General features: G+C 38.2%; 1 protein-coding gene across 2 annotated transcripts in view; it reads left to right on the top strand.

Annotated features, from left to right (window-relative positions):
- Nucleotides 1-19152, top strand: part of LOC127938481 (desmoplakin) — a 30930-nt gene extending 11778 nt beyond the window's left edge. The window contains exons 10-24 of one of the 2 annotated variants that reach the window (XM_052535128.1): nucleotides 4-129; nucleotides 221-376; nucleotides 1198-1352; nucleotides 2722-2848; nucleotides 3297-3483; nucleotides 4760-4935; nucleotides 5015-5193; nucleotides 8572-8710; nucleotides 9803-9996; nucleotides 10075-10237; nucleotides 10328-10411; nucleotides 11409-11516; nucleotides 11612-11710; nucleotides 12589-14415; nucleotides 15145-19152. In XM_052535128.1, coding sequence (XP_052391088.1) covers nucleotides 4-129; nucleotides 221-376; nucleotides 1198-1352; nucleotides 2722-2848; nucleotides 3297-3483; nucleotides 4760-4935; nucleotides 5015-5193; nucleotides 8572-8710; nucleotides 9803-9996; nucleotides 10075-10237; nucleotides 10328-10411; nucleotides 11409-11516; nucleotides 11612-11710; nucleotides 12589-14415; nucleotides 15145-18408 — 6984 coding nt within the window. In that variant the 3' untranslated portion in view covers nucleotides 18409-19152. The remainder of the gene's footprint in view (nucleotides 1-3; nucleotides 130-220; nucleotides 377-1197; nucleotides 1353-2721; nucleotides 2849-3296; nucleotides 3484-4759; nucleotides 4936-5014; nucleotides 5194-8571; nucleotides 8711-9802; nucleotides 9997-10074; nucleotides 10238-10327; nucleotides 10412-11408; nucleotides 11517-11611; nucleotides 11711-12588; nucleotides 14416-15144) is intronic. The other variant, XM_052535129.1, reaches the window with a different exon arrangement.
- Nucleotides 19153-21976: the final 2824 nt, after the last annotated feature.

Genomic DNA, 21976 nt, shown 5'->3' with positions numbered 1-21976 from the left:
TAGTTCTTCAAAGAGGCGGTCGAAATGAACGACAAACTGAAGAAAGAGCACGAGAACATCCGCAAGAGCTTCTCCTGCGATAAATCCACAGCTCTAAACGGCTTACTGGATCTGCTGCAGGGTCTGGAGGTGACGCTTCATTCAGGTTTCAACACGTGTGAATGCTGCTGGAGCGCGGCTGGTTCATCAGTGTGTGTGTGTGTGTGTGTGTGTGTGACAGAGGGAGCGCGAGCGGCTGACGGAGCAGAGGGAGATGGTCCAGCAGCTGGTGCTCAAATCCAAGAGCATCGTCAGACTGAAACCCAGAAACCCAGAAGAGAAGATCACGGGTCAAAATATCCTCGTGCAGGCGCTGTGTGACTTCAGACAGGACGAGGTGACACTTACATGCATATATATTATTCTTTTTTATTATTATATAATTTTATATTTTTGTTATATATATATATGTATATAGTATACATAAATATATATCATAGTATACTGCAGTGCAGTTCTACTGTGTGAGAGTTGAATCAAAGATATATATTTTTTTAAATGAAAGTAAAATTACATAATAATATTAAATAATAGTATTTGTAGTTTTTATGATTAATTTATAAAATTTATTTACATACATTTTTATACATTTATAAATATATATATATATATATATATATATATATATATATATATATATATTATAATTTATATACATATATTATAATTTATATATAATATATGTATTTATTTATAATTAAGTACTATTATTATTTTTATTCTGGAAGGATGCATGAAATTGATCAAAAATTACAATAATTTATAATGTTACAAAATATTTATTTTTCAAATAAACGCTGTTCTCATCTGTGAATCATCTGAAAAATAAAATGTAGAATATTTTCCTGATTTCTGAAGATCATGTGACACTGAAGAGTGCAGTAATGATGCTGAAAATACAGATTTGATCACAGAAATAAATACATTTTTTACAGATATTCACATAGAAAACAGTTATTTTAAACAGTAAAATATTTTACAATTTTTACTTTATTTCTGAACAAATAAATGCAGCCTTGAAGAGCAAAACAGTCTTCTTTCAAAAACAAATTTCTGTGTAAAGTCTTCATTGAATGAATGTAGTTAAGTAAGAATAGACTGAAGTCTGAAGACACAGTGTGTGTGTGTGTGTGTGTGTGTTGTCCTGTGTGTCTGTAGAAGACGATCCGAAAGGGTGATGAAGGGATCCTGAAGGATAACTCTGAGAGAACCACGTGGCAGGTGACAGGACCCGGAGGAATGGACATGCTGGTGCCTTCAGTCTGTCTGCTAGTGCCCCCTCCCAATCCACTGGCCATCAGCCTGGCCAGCAAGTAAGACACACACACAAGCACACGCACGTACACACACACACGCACACACACTCACATACACACACACGCACGCACACAAACACACACACTCACACAAACACACACACACACACGCACACATGCACACGCACAGACACACACACACACTCACATACACACACACACGCACGCACGCACACAAACACACACACTCACACAAACACACACACACACACACGCACACACATACACACGCACACACACACACATGCACACACACGCACACAAACACACACACGCACACACATACACACGCACACACACACACATGCACAGACACACGCACGCACACACACAAGCACACAGACACACGCACGCACTCTCACATGCACTCTCACACACACACACACACACACACACAGTCTCACATGCACTCTTTCTCACACACACGCACACACACACGCACGCACACACACACACACACACGCACGCACTCTCACATGCACTCTCACACACACACACACACACACACTCTCACATGCACTCTCTCTCACTCACACACACACACACACGCGCACACACACACACGCGCACACACACACACGCACACACACACACACACATGCACACGCACAGACACACGCACGCACTCTCACATGCACTCTCTCTCTCACACACACACACACAGCCTGTCCATATATTGTTGTTAAAGGGACAGTTCACCCCAAAATGTAAAATAACCCCATGATTTACTCGCCCTCAAACCATCCCACGTGTATTTGACTTTCTTCTTCCAGACGAATACAATCTGAGTTACATTAGAAAACATCCTGGCTCCTCCGAGCTTTATAATGCCAGGGAATGGGTGTCATTTTTCAGTTGTCCAAAAGAAGTTCAATAAAGAGCATCCACTCATCATAAAAAGAGCCTCAAACGGCTCTGGTGGGTGAATGAAGGCCCTAGTCGTCTGCACCTATCCCTTTAATATAAGGCAATAATGATTTTCTTGGGCTTTCAGGATTCCTACTTCCTGCTTCACTGTAAGAACTGAATGATTGCAGTCCTCGATTGCATTTAACCCGTGTCGGAAAACTGGCAAAATACCGGAAGTGGGGATTTTCCTCCATATTATCAGAAAGTTTTCTAAGGCTGCTTGAAAAACATTTAAAAGTCATAAGAAGTCATACTGCTATTATGAATTCACAAAGACTGTTGTTCAGTGAAATAAACACATGCTCTTCGGGTTTAATCTGTGCTGTATGTGTGGGTGACACATAAACGCTGCTCCACACAAACTATTATTATCTACTTTTTTTTTTTTTTTTTTGCATGTGTTGGAAATGATTTAGTTCCTTTTTTACCATTTAACTGTGTTTGTGTTTGTTGGCAGAAACTCTCAGTATTATGAGGCCATTCTAACCGTCTGGAATCAGATGTACATCAACGTCAAGAGCATGATCTCGTGGCAGTACTGTCTGCTGGACATCAACCGCGTCAATTCACTCACCATCAACATGGTAAATAAAATAAAAAAAAATTTTTTAAAATTGTGAAATATTATTATAATGTACAATAAATGATTTCTATGTGAATATCTGTTAAACTGTAATTTATTTCTGTGATGCACAGCTGTATTTTCAGCATCATTCCTCCAGTCTTCAGTGTCACATGATCTTCAGAAATCATGAAAATATGATGATTTGATGCTCAGGATTTTATTTTTATTTTTATAATCAATGCTGAAAAGTGTAAACAGTTCTTATTTGTGTGGAAATCATAAAGCATTTTATTTTTCATGTTTAATAATAAAAACCATCTACATATAATTAATTCTAGGCATGTTAGACACGTTACTCTCGCTGCACACAGAATGTGCATTAGTGTATTTGTTCATTTAGCAAAACAAATGCCGTTCGCTTGCACTGCATTAAAACTGACAGGCGTTTTGTCTTTGTTTGTGTGCAGCTTTCCAAAATGAGTCCAGAGGAGTACAACAGCATCATGAGAAGTTTAGAGATGCACTTCCAGGAGTTCAAGAAGCACTCGCAGGGTTCAGAGCTGTTCGCGGCCGAAGACCAGAAACACATGGAGAGCCAGTTCACAGGAGCCCAGCAGCACTACAACAAGCTGGTGGTGGATCTGCCTGCGTACGGTCAGTCTGCATCACATAGAGATGCATTCCTTCAGAAGAAAACATGCATTCAATTCGAAAATCCTGTTTTCTGAAAAATGAAGGGTGTTCGTGCTTAAAGCAAGACAAAAATGTCTGTAAGTGGGTCAGAAAAATCATCTTTGAATTAAGTTGTAAGCATAAACACAAGCTTAATAATAGTCATGTTTGTTTTTAAGTAAATGTGTGTTTTTTTTTTTTATAATGTTAAGATATTAATAATGGAAATCTATATCTTTTTAATTTCTAATTATAGTTAAAAGAAGACACATTTGTTGCTATAGTGTTCAAGTTACATATTAAGACTTGTTTTAACAAAATATATCTTGAATTACATGTATTTTTCTTATCCAGTTGATTTTTTGTAGTTGTTGTTTTAAGCATAAATAATTAAATATTTATATATATTTGTATACATTTTTATATATATATATTACTGGTTAAAAGAATAATTTTCTTATCAAGGCAGCATTTATTTTATCAAAATATTTTAATGTAATATTTTATAGAAATATTATATAAGACTTATTTAATTATATAATATATTCTTTTTTAATTATTAGATCATATAAATATTATTTTTGTGGAAACCATGATACACTAACATTCCAAAGTTTGTGAAAAACTTTTTCTATGCTATAAAGAAAAAGTTATATATATATATATATATATATATATATATATATATATATATATATATATATATATATGTACCGTATGTATGTTACATACATAAAAAAATAAAAATTTTATGAATGCAATACAATTATTTTAATAGCCATATTTAGTTAAATAAATAACATAATATAACATCTACAACATTTTAGCAAATTGGCACACACGTGAAATATAACGTTTCATTTGTTTCTCTTTAAATATTAAATATTTAATACAAATTAATACAATTTGTAAAATTATTTAAATGCATTTATAAAAATGTAATTTTTTTTTTACTTCAAGAAAATCAGAAATCATTTGTTTACAGCCAAAAATAAAGTTTACAAAATCAAGTTTCTTTCTTCTATTGAACATAAAAAGATATTTTAAAGAATGTTGTTAACCGAACAGTTGCTGGTAGCCTTTGACTTCCACACTATAGAAGTCAATGGGTACCATCAACTGATTTGTGTTTGAACTGTCCCTTTAAGTGCAGTTAACGCCACACCATAAAGAATGTTTAGATATTAGTAATGTAAATCAAGTCAGAAATAATGAAGATGTGCTGTTTAACGTGGTGAATGTGTTGTGTGTGTGTCAGCGGCTCGAGGAGAGGGCTCTGAATTCGCGGCGGCGGTGAGTGTCAGACTACTGAACGAGCTCAGTGCTCTCCGATTCAAGCTGGACGCCGCAGACTCGTCCCTCGTCACGTTCCTGTACATCCCGTTAAGACAGGACGCGCCGGAGGAGTGCGAGCGGCCCATCGCCAGCACACAGGTGACCAGCGCACCTCACGCCCTCAGCTCAGAGTCTCGTCTCCGAGAGCCACGGTTTCTCACCGAGCGTCTGTGTGCAGGTCTTTCAGAGGGACGTGCAGATGCTGAAGACCGAGTTCCTGAGCCTGAGAAACAGCGTGCAGACCGAGCTCAAAGACGCATCGGACAGTGATAAAGCCAGATACCTGCACGCACAGCTGGAGCTCATTAACCAGAGACTAGATCAGCTGGAGAGCTACACCACGACACACCTGCACAGGTACACCACACACAACAGGTGGAGAACCACACCACCGCACACCTGCACAGGTACACCACACACAACAGATGGAGAGCTACACCACGACACACCTGCACAGGTACACCACACACAACAGATGGAGAGCTACACCACGACACACCTGCACAGGTACACCACACACAACAGGTGGAGAACCACACCACCGCACACCCGCACAGGTACACCACACACAACAGATGGAGAGCTACACCACGACACACCTGCAGAGGTACACCACACACAACAGATGGAGAGCTACACCACGACACACCTGCACAGGTACACCACACACAACAGATGGAGAGCCACACCACCGCACACCCGCACAGGTACACCACACACAACAGATGGAGAGCTACACCACGACACACCTGCAGAGGTACACCACACACAACAGATGGAGAGCTACACCACGACACACCTGCACAGGTACACCACACACAACAGGTGGAGAACCACACCACCGCACACCTGCACAGGTACACCACACACAACAGATGGAGAGCTACACCACGACACACCTGCACAGGTACACCACACACAACAGATGGAGAACCACACCACCGCACACCTGCACAGGTACACCACACACAACAGATGGAGAGCTACACCACGACACACCCGCACAGGTACACCACACACAACAGGTGGAGAGCTACACCACTGCACACCCGCACAGGTACACCACACACAACAGGTGGAGAGCTACACCACCGCACACCCGCACAGGTACACCACACACAACAGATGGAGAGCTACACCACTGCACACCCGCACAGGTACACCACACACAACAGGTGGAGAGCTACACCACTGCACACCCGCACAGGTACACCACACACAACAGGTGGAGAGCTACACCACCGCACACCCGCACAGGTACACCACACACAACAGGTGGAGAGCTACACCACCACACACCCGCACAGGTACACCACACACAACAGATGGAGAGCTACACCACGACACACCTGCACAGGTACACCACACACAACAGATGGAGAACCACACCACCGCACACCTGCACAGGTACACCACACACAACAGGTGGAGAGCTACACCACGACACACCTGCACAGGTACACCACACACAACAGGTGGAGAGCTACACCACCGCACACCCGCACAGGTACACCACACACAACAGATGGAGAGCTACACCACTGCACACCCGCACAGGTACACCACACACAACAGGTGGAGAGCTACACCACCGCACACCCGCACAGGTACACCACACACAACAGGTGGAGAGCTACACCACCGCACACCCGCACAGGTACACCACACACAACAGATGGAGAGCTACACCACCGCACACCCGCACAGGTACACCACACACAACAGGTGGAGAGCTACACCACTGCACACCCGCACAGGTACACCACACACAACAGCTGTAGAGCTACACCACTGCACACCTGCACAGGTACACCACACACAACAGCTGGAGAACCACACCGCCGCACACCCGCACAGGTACACCACACACAACAGCTGTAGAGCCACACCACCGCACACCCGCACAGGTACACCACACACAACAGCTGGAGAGCCACACCACCGCACACCCGCACAGGTACACCACACACAACAGCTGGAGAGCCACACCACCGCACACCCGCACAGGTACACCACACACAACAGCTGTAGAGCCACACCACCGCACACCCGCACAGGTACACCACACACAACAGCTGGAGAGCCACACCACCGCACACCCGCACAGGTACACCACACACAACAGGTGGAGAACCACACCGCCGCACACCTGCACAGGTACACCACACACAACAGCTGGAGAGCCACACCACCGCACACCCGCACAGGTACACCACACACAACAGCTGGAGAACCACACCGCCGCACACCTGCACAGGTACACCACACACAACAGATGGAGAGCTACACCACCGCACACCCGCACAGGTACACCACACACAACAGGTGGAGAGCTACACCGCCACATACCTGCACAGTTACAGAACTACACCACCGCACTCCCGCACAGGTACACCACACACAACAGATGGAGAACCACACCACCGCACACCCGCACAGGTACACCACACACAACAGCTGTAGAGCTACACCACTGCACACCCGCACAAGTACACCACACACAACAGGTGGAGAACCACACCACCGCACACTCGCACAGGTACACCACACACAACAGATGGAGAGCTACACCACTGCACACCCGCACAGTTACACCACACACAACAGATGGAGCTCACAAGAAGGACACGAAACTAACAAGTTTGTGGTCGGGTTTAATGAAGAAGTCTTAGAAGTTTATTTGATCAGAAATACAGTCATATTCTGGAATGTTTTGATAATACAATCTCAAAGAATATATTAAAATATTATGACAATTTCAAATAAGCTTTCAATTTTAATGTTTATTAAAATTGAAGTTGAAATAATTTATTTGAATATATATTTTCATGTATTATAATTATTCAACTTTTAAAATTAGTTTATATTTAAACTTTTGTTATATTTGTTATTATATATTAGTTTCAAATAACTTTGTATCTGAATATATATATATATATATATATATATATATATATATATATATATATATATATATATATATATATATATATATATATATATATATATATATATATATATTACAATAGAATATGATTATATATTAGAATATTAGAAATGCAATTTCAAATAACTGTTCTTTTTGAATATATATATTATATATAATTGATTTATATATGTTTTATTTTATTTTATATATTTAAAATGATTAAATTATTATTATTATTTTTATTTTAAATCAAGAAAAACTGAACAAGTCATTTGCCTGCAGTCCTTAAGTGTTGTTAACTCTACAATAAAAGCTTATAATTTATTAAATTATATTTTGCTTCTCGAGTACATTTATGTTATTAAAAAAAAAAAAGAAGAAGAAAAAAACAGAATATTAAGGAACATTTCTCAGCTACATTTATATTGTTTTTAGGGAAATTCCTCAAAAACATGGCAACAAATATATATATTTGTTATATATATATGTTATATATATATATAATAAATATATATATTAACTAAAAATATATATATTTAAATTATTTAAATTATTTATTATAGAATTATTTTATTTTATATTTTTCATTTTATTTTATATATTTAAAATATATATATTTTAGTATAATTACATTTCGATATTATTATATAATTATAATTACAAGTTAATTGAATATATATATATTATAATTATATTATTTATTTAACTATATTATTAGTATATTATCATAATATATTATAAATTATAATCTATTATGTAATATACATTTTTATTATATATATATTATAAAAATTTCTGTGTTTCAGGCTGAATTTACTGAAGTCTCTGCTGAAAGATCTGCTGAAAGCTGAAGATGTGGTGAAGGTTTATGAAGCTCGACTGATAGAGAAAGACACGGCGTCGCTCGATCCAGACGAGGTGCACAAATACCAGAAAGTGCTTCAGGTGATCATTACCAGACTTTATGCATTCATATATATGCATTTATGTGTGTGTGTGTGTGTTTAAATCAAGAAAACCAGAACATGTTATTAGCATACAGCCCTTACTGTAAATGCAGTTCACTAATAAAATCTAATACCTAATGGAATTTTTCTTTTTAGTTATATTTATGCTGGTTTAATGATGTTCATGGAACACAAGGCAAAAAATACTGATAATAATATTTATTTTAATAAAAATAAACTCTTTAATAACTTTAATAAACTCTTTAATAAAAGCAAATATCTTAAATTAAACTCAGGATATTTTCCCTTAAAGGAAAAAAATCATGCTTATGTTGTTTTTAGGATATTTCTCGAAAACAAGGCAAAAAATTCTGATAACATATTTTTTCAATTATTTATTGTAGAATTATTTTATTTTATATATTTTTTATTTTATTTTATATATTTAAAATGATTAAATTATATATATATATATATATTTAAATCAAGAAAAACAGTCATTTGCCTGCAGTCCTTAAGTGTTTTTAACCCCACAAAAGAGATAATAATTTACTAAATTATATTTTGCTTCTCGAGTACATTTATGTTATAAAAAAAAAAGAAGAAGAAAAAAACAGAATATTAAGGAACATTTATCAGGTACATTTATATTGTTTTTAGGGAAATTCCTTGAAAACATGGCAACATATTCTAATAATATATATTTTTTAATTATTTAAATTATTTATTATAGAATTATTTTAATATTTTTTATTATATTTATTAAAATATTGTCATTATTATAATAATTTTTTTCATCAAGAAAAACAGAACAAGTAATCTTGTAATAAATATATAATATATAAATATATGCAATTTTTGCTTTTCAAATCTATTTAATATGTTTTAGATATTTCTGGAAATCTAGGCCAAAAATTCTAAAAGTACTTTAATAATATAGTTATTTTTTTATTACTTAAAATGAGATATATATATTAAAAACAAATGTTTTTTTAATATATTAAATTTATATATAAAATTGCTATTTAAAAGAAGAAGAAAAGAGTCCTTTGTGTGCATGACCTAACAAGTGCTGTTCCTCTAAACCCAGAGTATGCGCACTGATTTGGAGCAGAAGCAGGATTTGCTTAATTCGCTGGTGGCCAATTTCAATAAAGTCCAGCAGTACAACGACCAGACGGATCAGGGCCGTTACAAGTGCATCATCAACCTCTCTCAGTACGCCGAGCACTTCAACCAGCTGTCAGACCGCTGGAAACGCACCCAGATACAGATCAACAACAGGTCAGATCCTCCATCCCGAACATAACATCTATCAAGTGTATCACCCAAACGAGTGCACTAATGAGGCTGTCTGCTCAGGCTGGAGGATCTGGACGCTTACCTGCCAAATCTACAGCGATACATGGAGTCTAGCTCTCGTCTCAGCGGCTGGATCGACCAAACCCAGCGACAGATCGATGCTCAGCATCACGTCAAGACGGAGGACTTCACAGTTTACACACAGCTGCTCAACCAACAGAAAGTGAGTCTAGAAAGTGTGCATTTGAGAGGCACTAAAACCATCACTAAAGTTTGAGTAGATTTTTATAATGCTGTTTTCTAATGTGTGCAGGCGTTAAACTCTGATATAAAGGCGAAGAGAGAGCTGCTGGAGACGGTGCAGAAAGACGGAGAAACCTGCATAAACGCCATCAAGGTATTCAACCTACAGTTACCCAAACAATGATGATTTGTATAGTAGTTAAAACATCAAATGATAATAATTTGTGTAGTTTTTGTCTCTGACATGACTTAGCAACAATAACAGTGGAAGCTAATTCCGTATTTTCTAATAATATTACCAAGGGGTAACATGTATATTGAAAATAGAAGGAGACCTAGGACGGATCCTTGTGGCACTCCATATTAACAACACTTTACAATAAGGTTTCATTTGTTCAAATACTAATTTTATATCATGTTAATATTTAGCCTCTTAACTTTATTAATACTATTTAATCGCCCTAACATTAAAAACTAAAATTAAAACCATTAAAAAACATTTTGGTTACTTGAAATAAAATAAATGCTACCTGAAAAAAAAAAATCAATATATAATTTTTTTTTCTTAAGCAGGTTGCAGCATTTTTCATTTAAATTGTTTAACATGATGCACTAAAATATGTAAAACTGAAATAGAAATGTATAAGACTATATGGACATAAGCTAATAAAATTTTCAAAAACACAACAAAAATCCTAAAATGAAAATGGAAACAGATATCAACAACAAACAATATCACGTTAACAAAGATGATTAAATACTGTAATAAATGTATTGCTCATTCTTAGTTAATGCATTAACTAATGCCAGCTAAAGGGAACTTATTGTAAAGTGTTAAGATATCTATTACAAAGTTTGTTGTTGTTGTTTTTTTTTGCTGTGATTTTGAATTGTAATATGGTTTGTGGGCTACCCATTGGTTGCTGACCAAATAATAATAATAATAAAAATAAACGACATAATTACCCAGCTCTGATCTGCTAAATGCGATTATAAGACATGAAGATATTATAAATATTAACATGTGGCCATGTGAAAAACCATATACATATTTAGTCATTGTTTTATGCGACTGCTGTAGCTTGCAACCTCATTAGATCTAATTTCTGATCTGACGGCATTTATTAATAATGTGAGCTGTGTCTCTGTAGAACTATGAGCTTGAGTTTGCAACTTACAGCGCTGGACTGGAAACTTTGCTCAACATCCCCATCAGAAGGACTGTGCTTCAGTCACCATCTTCCAGCATTTCAGAAGAGGTACGCCTACAAACACACGCTTTCCCAGCACCTCTGTTCTTGCAATGTTGCTTGATTATAACGTTATATTTTTTGTGCTTATCTTTGTCCCCCAGGTCTCTTCTCTGAATGCGCACTATTTCGAATTGCTCACCCGTTCAAACGATTACTACAAACTTCTTATGGCTTCCCAGAAGAACATGGAAGAACTGAAGGTATATACACACACTGTGGTTTTGATTAAATTACAAAAGTAAGACTGCATTAATATCATTTACAGTGATAATTATTTCTCCTCAAAACTTTTTTTACAGTAAAAATTTTTTTATAATTTTTTATTAAAAAAAAAAAAAAAAAAAAAAAAAAAAAAATATATATATATATATATATATATATATATATATATATATATATATATATATATATATATATATATATATATATATATATATATATATATATAGATAGATAGATATTAAATACATTACATTTTTAAATACTTGTAATCAGATTACAGTTACTTTTTTATGGATTACATAATTAATGACTTCAATTACATACAAATAAATACTTTTTAGTAAGCATTTTATTTTAATTGTTGTTATTTTAAAAAATTTATTACATTTTTAAATAAAATTTATAATTTTAATTTTATATTTTAAATATTTAATTAGCTTTTCATTAAACTCACAAACCGCCTGAATTTCCTTCATGAACACCAGTTTAAGAAACTTTTACATAATGTTTAATGCACTTCATGTTGTTAATAAAAACGAATGGAATCTGTTTTCTTTTATATATATTCTTTGTATTTTTATATCAATATGGTACGATCCAATCAAAATCGACTTCACAAGTCGCAAGTAATCAAAAAGTAGTCTGAATATATTATTTAAAATGTGAAATGTAATGGATTATGTCAGTCACTACAGTTTTTGTCTATCATTTGGAAACAGTAATGGACTACAATTTGTAAGTAATCTACCCAACTCTGATCATATAAATGTATATCTCAAGTTTTTGGCCAAATTGAGTATTTTTTTTACAAATGCCAAATGGCAATTTAAATGAATTTTAAAATGTGTTTTTGCAGATGCGGAATACCAGGATTGAGCTTCTCGAGGAGGAACTTGAGCAGCTGAGAGATGCCATTAAGGATCACACTTCAACGAATGCATCTTTGCAGCAGGCTCTTCTGAAATATCAGCAAGAGCTGAATGAATCGCAGACACACCTGCTATCTCTGGAAGAAGTGAAGAGGACCGAGACTTTGAAGTGCATGGCTACACAGGACAGCCTGGACTCTTCAACCAATCGCCTTCAAGAGCTAACGGATGAAGTACGTCGCCTCAAACTCCAGTTGGACGATATGGAGAGGAAGAAAAAAATTGTGGAAGAGCGCTACATGTTTCTGCAGGAAGAACACGATGAAACCATGCGCAAGAAAATCAAGGAACTGGAGCAGGCCAGCTGGGCCAAGATGGAGCTGGAAAAGACTGTGTCTGACAGGACTCAAGAGCTGGAACGTCTACGAAGGGAGTTGGAAGACGAGGCTCGGCGCGTCAAGGAGGCGCAAGCAGAGCTGGCAAAGGTAAGGCAGGAGCACAACACAGAGATACGAGAGGTGAAACAGACCTACGAATCTCAAATCCTCGTTACTCAGACCAGCATGCAGAAGCTTTCGCAGCAGAAAGAAAGTGAGGCTGCTTCCATGCGTCTGGAGATTGAAAGATTAGAGGGAGAATCTAGGGAGTTAAAGGAGCAGATGCAAGGACTTCATATCTCCCTCAGCCAGAAGGAGGTTCAGAGGAAGCACCTAGAAGAGGAGGTCCAGAGAGTTAGAGCTGTAAGTACAGAGGAAGGCCGAAAGAGGCATGAGCTTGAATCTCAAGTCCAGTTGTTGCTTAGCCAGAAGCGTGAAGCAGACAACAAAACGAGAGAGGTACAGGAGAGCTCCAGTCGGGCACTGCAAGAAAAGAGTAGTGAGATCAACCGTCTCTCACGCTCTCTAGAAGAGGAGCAACGTCTGAAAAGATCTTTCGAGGCTGAGACCAGGCGACTGGAGGAGGAGTTGGCCGACCTCAAAACGAAGAATGAAAACTGTAATGTGGAGTTGGTGCAACTGCGCTCTTCCCACCAGGAGTTGAGCCTCATCCGGGTGGAGCTGGAGGCCTATGCTCTTGAGAAGGGCCGGTCTGAACAGACTATCGCGCACCTCCAAAACCGCATTCAAGAGCTCCAGCAGGAGCTGAAGCAGCTGGAAAGTGATTTAGAGAAGCAGCAGAAAGTGGTGGAAGAGGAGGCCAGCAAGCGTAGGAGAACAGAGGCACAACTTGAAAAGAGTAGCCAGGCCATGAGGGAGTACGCCACGACGATCACCAAGCTGCGCAAGAGCCAGGAAGAAACGAATCTTGAAGCCAAACATGCGGATGAAGAATGCAAGCAGCTGAAGGAGGCTCTAGACCGTGCCTTAAAGGAGCAAAAAACATCTTCTCAGAGCCTCGCTGCCTTGAAAGCCGAGATGAACACTTTGAAACTACAGCTGACACAGGAGCAGGGGCGCGTCCAAGACTCCAACCAGCGCTATGAGGCTCTTCAACGCACCATGGAGGAGAAGACTTGTGCATTAAACATAGGCACTGCTGAAACTGAGCGTCTGCAAAGGCTCAACGAAACCCTTTCCAAAGATCGCCACCGCCTGGAGGAGGAGTTACACTCTTTGCGTCTAGAATATGATGATCTGCTCAAAAACAAGAAGCTTCGAGATCGGGAAACGACTGAGCAAATCGCAGCTTTGCAGAAGCAGCTCGAGTCCAGTCAGCGTGCCGGTGCAGAGCATGACAGGCTTATGCGACAGCTCTCGCGAGAGAGAGAGAAACTGCAAGTGGAGATAGAAAATGTGCAAAAACAAGCCAGAGAGGTACTAGGATAACTAGAAACTAGAGATCTCTAGTTCAGTCGTTAAGATGCGTAGATTTAGTTAGCGGCATGCATCGCTCTCTCACGCTTCATGCTGTAAATTGTCACTGTCTTGACATGCAAATATGTCCCTAAAGCAATCTGTCATATTTTTACATTTCTTAATGTGCACGTTCTACTTATTTCCTGCACCACACCCTGCACTTTGCATCTTAATACATGCCTGTGTGGTTTGTCCTTGGCATGCATCCATGCTGCATGCTTGTTTTGCATAACAGCATCCATTGCATACATGATAAACCACATTCAAGGCATATCAATGTACCCTCTATTGTTCGTGGCGCCCTCTGTGATTTTGATCCTTTAGAAAAGGCATAGCAAACCCTGCTCCTGGTGGGCTACCATGGTGCAGATTTGAGCTCCAACCCTAATCAAACACCCGCATACTAGCTAATCAAAGTGTTCAGGATAACAAGAAAGTGTGTTGGAGCTGGGATGGATCTTCCAGGACCAGGGTTGGCTACATCTGCTTTAGAAGCTAAGCCATGTCGTTAGCTTGAAAACCAATTGGTTTTGTTTTGTGATAGTCAATGAATGATAAATCATTGTCATTTCAATAACAAATCAATGTCCTATCTGAAAATTCATACACAGAATTATCATCTTAAATACTGTAAAGTATGTTTTAAATGACACAACAATAATTTTCTCTTTTTGCCTTTTGTTGCAGACTTCCTCTGTGATCCAAAAATCCCAACATGAGTTCAGCAGCCTGCAGCAAGAGCGGGATGATCTCCTCAAGAAACTGACTGCAATGGACCAGGAAATGATCCGCTTAAAAAACCTGGAAGACGAACTACCCCGTGTCAAACTCTCACTGGAATCAGAACTGCGATTCAAATCACAACTGCAGGAGGACAATGAGAAGATCAAAAAGGATTTTACCCAGTGGAAGACCAAATGTGCAACTCACGAGGAGCAAATTCGAAAGCACAACTCCGAGCGCTCTGGCCTGGAGAGCCAATTTAATTCTGTCAAGTCTGAGATGGAGAGGCTGAGGATGCAACTGAGTGAAACCGATGAACGCTACAGGCTGCTCTTGCAGAAATCGGAACGAGAGAGGGCAGAGATGCAGGCAGAACGAGACTCGCAGGAGAAGGAGGTGTTAAGACTGCAGCGGAAGCCAGATGGTGCTACCAAATACACTCAGACAGACCTAACGGATCCCTCCTCACTGGTCTTCGAAGGTGTCCGCAAGAACGTAACGGCTCAGCAGCTGCATGACTGTGGTGTGATTGACAAGGTGACATTTGAGCAGTTGATGAAAGGCCAGCGAACTGTCGAGGATGTATCTGTTGATATCAGGCTCAATCTTAAAGGCACTGGAGCCATTTCGGGGCTGGCAGCAGGACCTAAAGGCAAAATGACCTTCACCGAGGCCAAAAAACAAAAGTTGATTTCGGACGAGAGTGGAAACATGTTACTGGAGGCTCAGGCTGCCACAGGGTACATCATAGACCCCAGAGCTAATGTGAGGATGACGGTTGAGGAGGCTTGTCTGAATGGGCTTGTGGATGAGGCTGACAAGAAACAACTGTTGATTGCAGAGGCCGCCTGTGTTGGGTTCAGGGATCCCAAAACTATGAAACTCTTGCCAGTTTGCCAAGCCATGAAGAAAGGAATAGTTAACCGAGAAACAGCTCTGCGTCTCCTGCAGGCACAAGAGGCGGCGGGAGGCATCATTGATCCCGTCCTTAGCGTCTATGTTTCTAAAGATACCGCTATGGACCGTGACCTTATTGATGAGGATCTCTATCAAGCTCTAAATGCGAAACCAAACTGCTATATTGATCCTGACGATGGCCTGCATGCCAGCTATGTTACAATCAAGAAGCGATGCAAGGCTGATCTCAGCACTAGCTTGCTCCTGCTTCCGGCTCCAGAGAAACCCATAACTGTACCGGGGCTGCGGCACGAAGTTAACGTGACGGATCTGGTGGATGCAAAATTGCTGCAACCTTCGGATGTAGATAATTTGAGAGAGGGCAAGATTACCAGCCGTGATATTGAACACAGGCTTCGGGCTTATCTCCGAGGGTCAACCTGCATTGCTGGGATTTATGACGAGGCCAACGACTGCACATTGCCCATCTACCAGGCCATGAAGCAAGGGCTTCTGCGACAAGGCACTACCTTGGAGCTTCTGGAGGCCCAGGCTGCCTCGGGATTCATTATTGATCCAATCAGCAATGAATACTACACAGTCGAGGAGGCTTGTAAGAATGGACTGGTGGGAGTGGAGTTCAAAGACAAGCTTCTTTCTGCCGAGAGAGCAGTAACTGGGTACAAAGACCCAGGCACCAACAAGATGATCTCCCTATTTGAAGCCATTGAGCGTGGTATCATAGAGAAAGGTCATGGCATTCGCCTGCTGGAGGCTCAGATTGCAAGTGGTGGCATCATTGACCCTAAAAACAGTCACCGAATTGATGTTGATGTGGCGTACCAAAGGAGCTACTTTGATGAAGAGATGAACCAGATTCTGAAAGATGAAGGAGATGACACAAAGGGTTTCTTCGACCCAAACACAGAAGACAATTTGACGTACTTGGAGCTGAAGAGCCGTTGCATTCCAGATAAGACGACGGGGCTAGTGCTTCTGCCTCTTTACGATAAGAAAAAGATGCAGCAGAAGAACTCCACAAGGAAGCGACGAGTACTGATTGTTGATCCTGAAAGCAATAAAGAGATGACTGTGCGTGAAGCCTACGAAAAGAAACTCATAGACTACGAAACCTTCCTGGAATTGTCTCAGCAAGAGTGCGAGTGGGAAGAAACGGTAATCACTGCCCCAGATGGCTCGACCAGTACAGCTATAATGGACATGCAAACAGGGATTCAATATGATTTGAAAGAACTGCTTACTAAGGGAGTTATTGACCAAAGTGTCTTTGATAAGTATCGTTCAGGAAATCTCACCCTTACAGAACTTGCAGATATGATCACCAACAAGACGAAGATGCTCAGCAGCCCCCTCAGCTCCTCTGCCGCCTCATCAACTTTCACATCCCAAACGGCACTGAAAAGCCAGATTATTAAAACCGAAACGGTTAAAACCGAGAGCATCTCCACTCACCAATCCATTCAAGATCCAACCTCAACAAACACCGCCAAGCATGTTTCCAGCATGTCAGTCAAACTGACCCCGTTAGTGGAAATAATCGAGGAGCAGAATCCAGTCGGAGCAGTTTTTGACACAGAGAAGATGGAGAAGATCAGCATATGTGAGGCTCTGAAGAGAGGAATCATTGATTCCATTACAGCGCAACGACTCCTGGAGGCTCAGGCTTGCACCGGAGGGATTGTGAACCCTGAAAACGGTCGCCGTGTGTCTGTTCAGGAAGCAACGCGACTTGGTGTCCTTGATGACGAAATGGCTAACAGGATAAAACCTGCCCAGAAAGCGTACATTGGTTTTGAAGATTTCAAAACCAAGCGTATGATGTCAGCCGCCGAGGCCGTCAAAGAAAAATGGCTGCCGTACGAAGCCGGCCAGCGGTTCCTCGAATTCCAGTATTTAACCGGCGGGCTGTTTGACCCAGAACATAGTTGCAGACGTTCGCTCGAGGAATCTTTGCAGCTCGGCTGGCTGGATATGAGAGCGGCTCAGAGGCTCCAGGATACACGCCACCACCCCAAGACCCTCACCTGCCCCAAGACCAAGCTGAGGATATCCTACAAGGAGGCTCTGGAAGGTTGCATGACCGAGGAGAACACAGGTGTCCGCATGCTTCCGGCCGCCACGGTTTCATCACGTGGCATCAGCAGCCCCTACAACCTCTCGAATCCAGGATCTGCTTCAGGTTCTCGGAGCGGCTCTCGAAGTGGATCCCGTAGGGGCAGCGTAGATTACACTTTATCCCCCTCTTCGTCTTCCAGATACAGCAGCTTCAGCTACAGCAGAACCTCTTTCAGCTCCAGATCACTGTCCTAAACAATCATTTTGTACTGTGCAATGCTATACAACACAATTCTGCCCTACAAAGCAAAAAGGCAGTAACTACGCAGAGTGCAGAAGTGAGAAAAATTACTTAAAAGTTGTCCTGTCATCCAGCCTAAGTAGTTACTGTACAAACACCTACCATTTTTCTCCAAAACGACACAGATTTCAGATAAGATGTTTTGTCACACAACAAAGGATGCATTGAATGTCATAAAAAAACGTCAATAACTCATTTTTGACCAAAAATGCAGTTACTGTCTTTTTGCTTTGTAGGGCAGAATTATCCATCAAAGTATTTTAAGATAAGATTACAAGAAAATCATTTATTATTGGAAATCTGAATGGTGTTGTTAACGAATCAGCATTTGTATTTTTTACCACCTTGTTTGGAAAACGTAAGAAGAACTAACGTTTCTTAAATCTATATTGAATGTATTAATACAAAACAACACTTTTGATTTTGTTTGCTTATTCACTTTCTGGGTGTTAATCTGCTTTAAAATTTTAATAAACAGTAATGAAATTTCTTTATTACACTAGATCTTGGGTAAAGATTTCACGTTCCTATTTTGTTTTTACACTAAAACTGTTGAATTGTAGTTTTTTTCTTAAAGTTTCAGTGCCTTGACTTTACCTTTGTACTAGTCTGAAAAACTCTGTGAATTTCTTTCTAACACAGTGTCTGATATTTTTTCTTACGGTTTTAATGCTCAAATAAAGGAAGACCTCATAAGATTCATGGCTCTTGTGGATGTGGTTTTTATCAAGCGGCAACCTTCCGCTCTTTCTCGTGAAACCAACACAGAAGTGGTTTTGCGTAGCCTTCTTTTCTGAAGGTCTGGAATCTATGGCAGCTTTCGTAGGCCAAGCCCCGCCCATGAGGCCGTTTGACTGACATGTCAAACAACCAATAACCGTTCGAGCGTGAGTGTGACGAGGCTGAGACTATCATGGAAGTGACTAAAACTGCAATTCATTGACTGGCCGCTAGAGGCTGGCTTCAAAATGTTGAAATGCCCAACTTTACAGCAGAAAAAAACATTTACAGCCTTGTACAAAAAATTATCTTGGTCTATATAGCTAATTTTGCTCTTCATGACAACTGTGAGTGGGGTGATTATTATTATTATTATTTTTTGTAACTCATCTGTTTAAATTATACTAATCCTTAAAGTTCTGCATAATTAAGGGCGTGGCTACTTGAGTGACAGGTGGATTGCCGCTGCTGTCACCGCCGTCAAGCTAGGTGGGAGTGGCTTCAGCAACAAGATCCCGCCTTTTTGCCCATTTTTAATTATTCGGGAGTGAGGCGCGGCCAAGATGGCGACAGCCAGCTCCGCCCAATTAGCATTAACTAAGATTAATAAATGCTGTAGAAGGATTGTTCTTGCTTAGTTCATGTTAACTAAAGTAGTTAACTAACATTAACTAATGGAACCTTATTCTAAAGTGTTGCCAAGATTTTATATTTAATATTTTTATATTTGAGTTATTTCATGCCTAAAACAATCTAATCCAAGCCTGACCTCACATTATTTATTTTTAAACTTCAAAACTGATCATTAATGCTTTATTTCCATCCAGTTATTAGTAAGGAATTTGAAGATGTGAACTTATTTTACAGTTTTTAACATCATATATTATTTGTATAATTATTATTAAAGATAACAAAGACTAATTCTATCATAAAGAAGGTAAGATTTTACACGCCTGTCTTTCCTATCAGCACTCCAAATATGCTGACATTAACAATGTTTGTCCTTTATGCAATAAAATTAATTAATTATTGACTAATCATGTTAAATAAAAAGCCAGTAAATTATCTTTTAACACTGTGGAAGGTTGATTTTACTTCGAAATTCGTTTTTTTTTTATGAAGACACAAGTCTTTGTTTTACCTTTTAGTTCTAAAAATATTTTCCAAGCCTGAAGACTTCTAATAAAATAATTGAAAGGATAAATGTTTTTTTTTTTTTTGTGTATGGATGTGGCTGTCTTCAAGTATCCAAAAATAACCACTTTAACATATTTTGGTGACTTTAAAAACTCTGTAATAATGCATTTTTGTCAGTTTACCTGGAAGACATACATAAACATTTATATAAAAAGTAGCATAGTTTTTCATAAGAGAACATTAAAGACATTAAAAATAGGCATCTCTTTTTCTTTTCTTTTTTTAATAGATATTTATTTTGTTTGAAAACTTTTCAGAGTAATATTTATGTTGTTTCAATGTTGTTTTGTTAGTAGGTTTTCTTAAATTTTCAAACAGTCTTGAATTTAATTAAGATTTTTTTAATGCATTATCAGCCTGGGACCCAGGCATTAAAAATAATAACAATATTAAAAAAATAATAATAATTATATATATATATATATATATATATATATATATATATATATATATATATATATATATATATATATATATATATAGTGTTAGATTCTACTTGATTGCTATTTATTGCAACTGTATCTAAAATTGTGGCGTTATTTTTTTTTAGAACATGTTCCATGATATTCTTGGTACTTTATCAATGTAATAGTATCCAGGTGACTTTTTGACAGTGTTTATAGAATAACCATCCAGATTTTTTTTTTGTTTACTCTTCCCCGAACCTTTTGGTGTGAATATATATACACACCAAAAGTTTGGAAACATTACTATTTTTAATGTTTTTGGAAGACGTTTCTTCTGCTCATCAAGCCTGCATTTATTTGATCAAAAATACAGAAAAAACAGTAATATTGTGAAATATTATTACATCTTAAAATAATAGTTTTCTATTTGAATATACTTAAAAAAATAATTTATTCCTGCGATGCAAAGCTGAATTTTCAGCATCATTCCTCCAGCTTCAGTGTCACATGTAACATCAGTCGATCACATGATCATTTAGAAATCATTCTAATATTCTGATTTATTATGAGTGTTGGAAACCGTTCTGCTGTCTAATATATTTGATCAATAAAAGGTTAAAAAGAACTGCATTTATTCTAAATAATAAAAACATTCTAATAATATATTTTACTAATAATATATACTTTACTATCACTTTTTATCAATTTAACACATCCTTGGTGAATAGAAGCATTTATTTTATTTTTGCAAAAAAGGAAAAAAAAAATTACTGACCAGTAGTGTATATTGTTATTACAAAATATTTATATTTTAAAAACATAGGTTTTTTTTTTTTACTTTTTATTCATCAAAGTATCCTAAAAAAGTATCACGTTCTGAAAAAATATTAAGCAGCAGAACTGTTTCCATCTTTGATAATGAATCATCATATTAGAATGATTTCTAAAGGATCATGTGATAATGATCCTAAAAATTCAGCTTTGCATCACAGAAATAAATGATCATTTAAAGTATAATACATTTAAAAACAATTATTTTAAATTGTAATAATATATCACAATATTACATTTTTTTTCTGTATTTTTTCAGAAAAAAACGTCTTTCAAAAACATAAAAAATAGGAATGTTTCCAAACTTTTGGTCTGTACTGTGTATATATATATATATATATATATATATATATAAAAATAATATTAA

The sequence above is a fragment of the Carassius gibelio genome, chromosome A20 (assembly GCF_023724105.1).
Source record: "Carassius gibelio isolate Cgi1373 ecotype wild population from Czech Republic chromosome A20, carGib1.2-hapl.c, whole genome shotgun sequence".
Taxonomy (NCBI): Eukaryota; Metazoa; Chordata; class Actinopteri; order Cypriniformes; family Cyprinidae; genus Carassius; species Carassius gibelio.
Note: the sequence above shows the minus strand (reverse complement) of the source record. Positions and strands in the feature narration are given on the sequence as shown.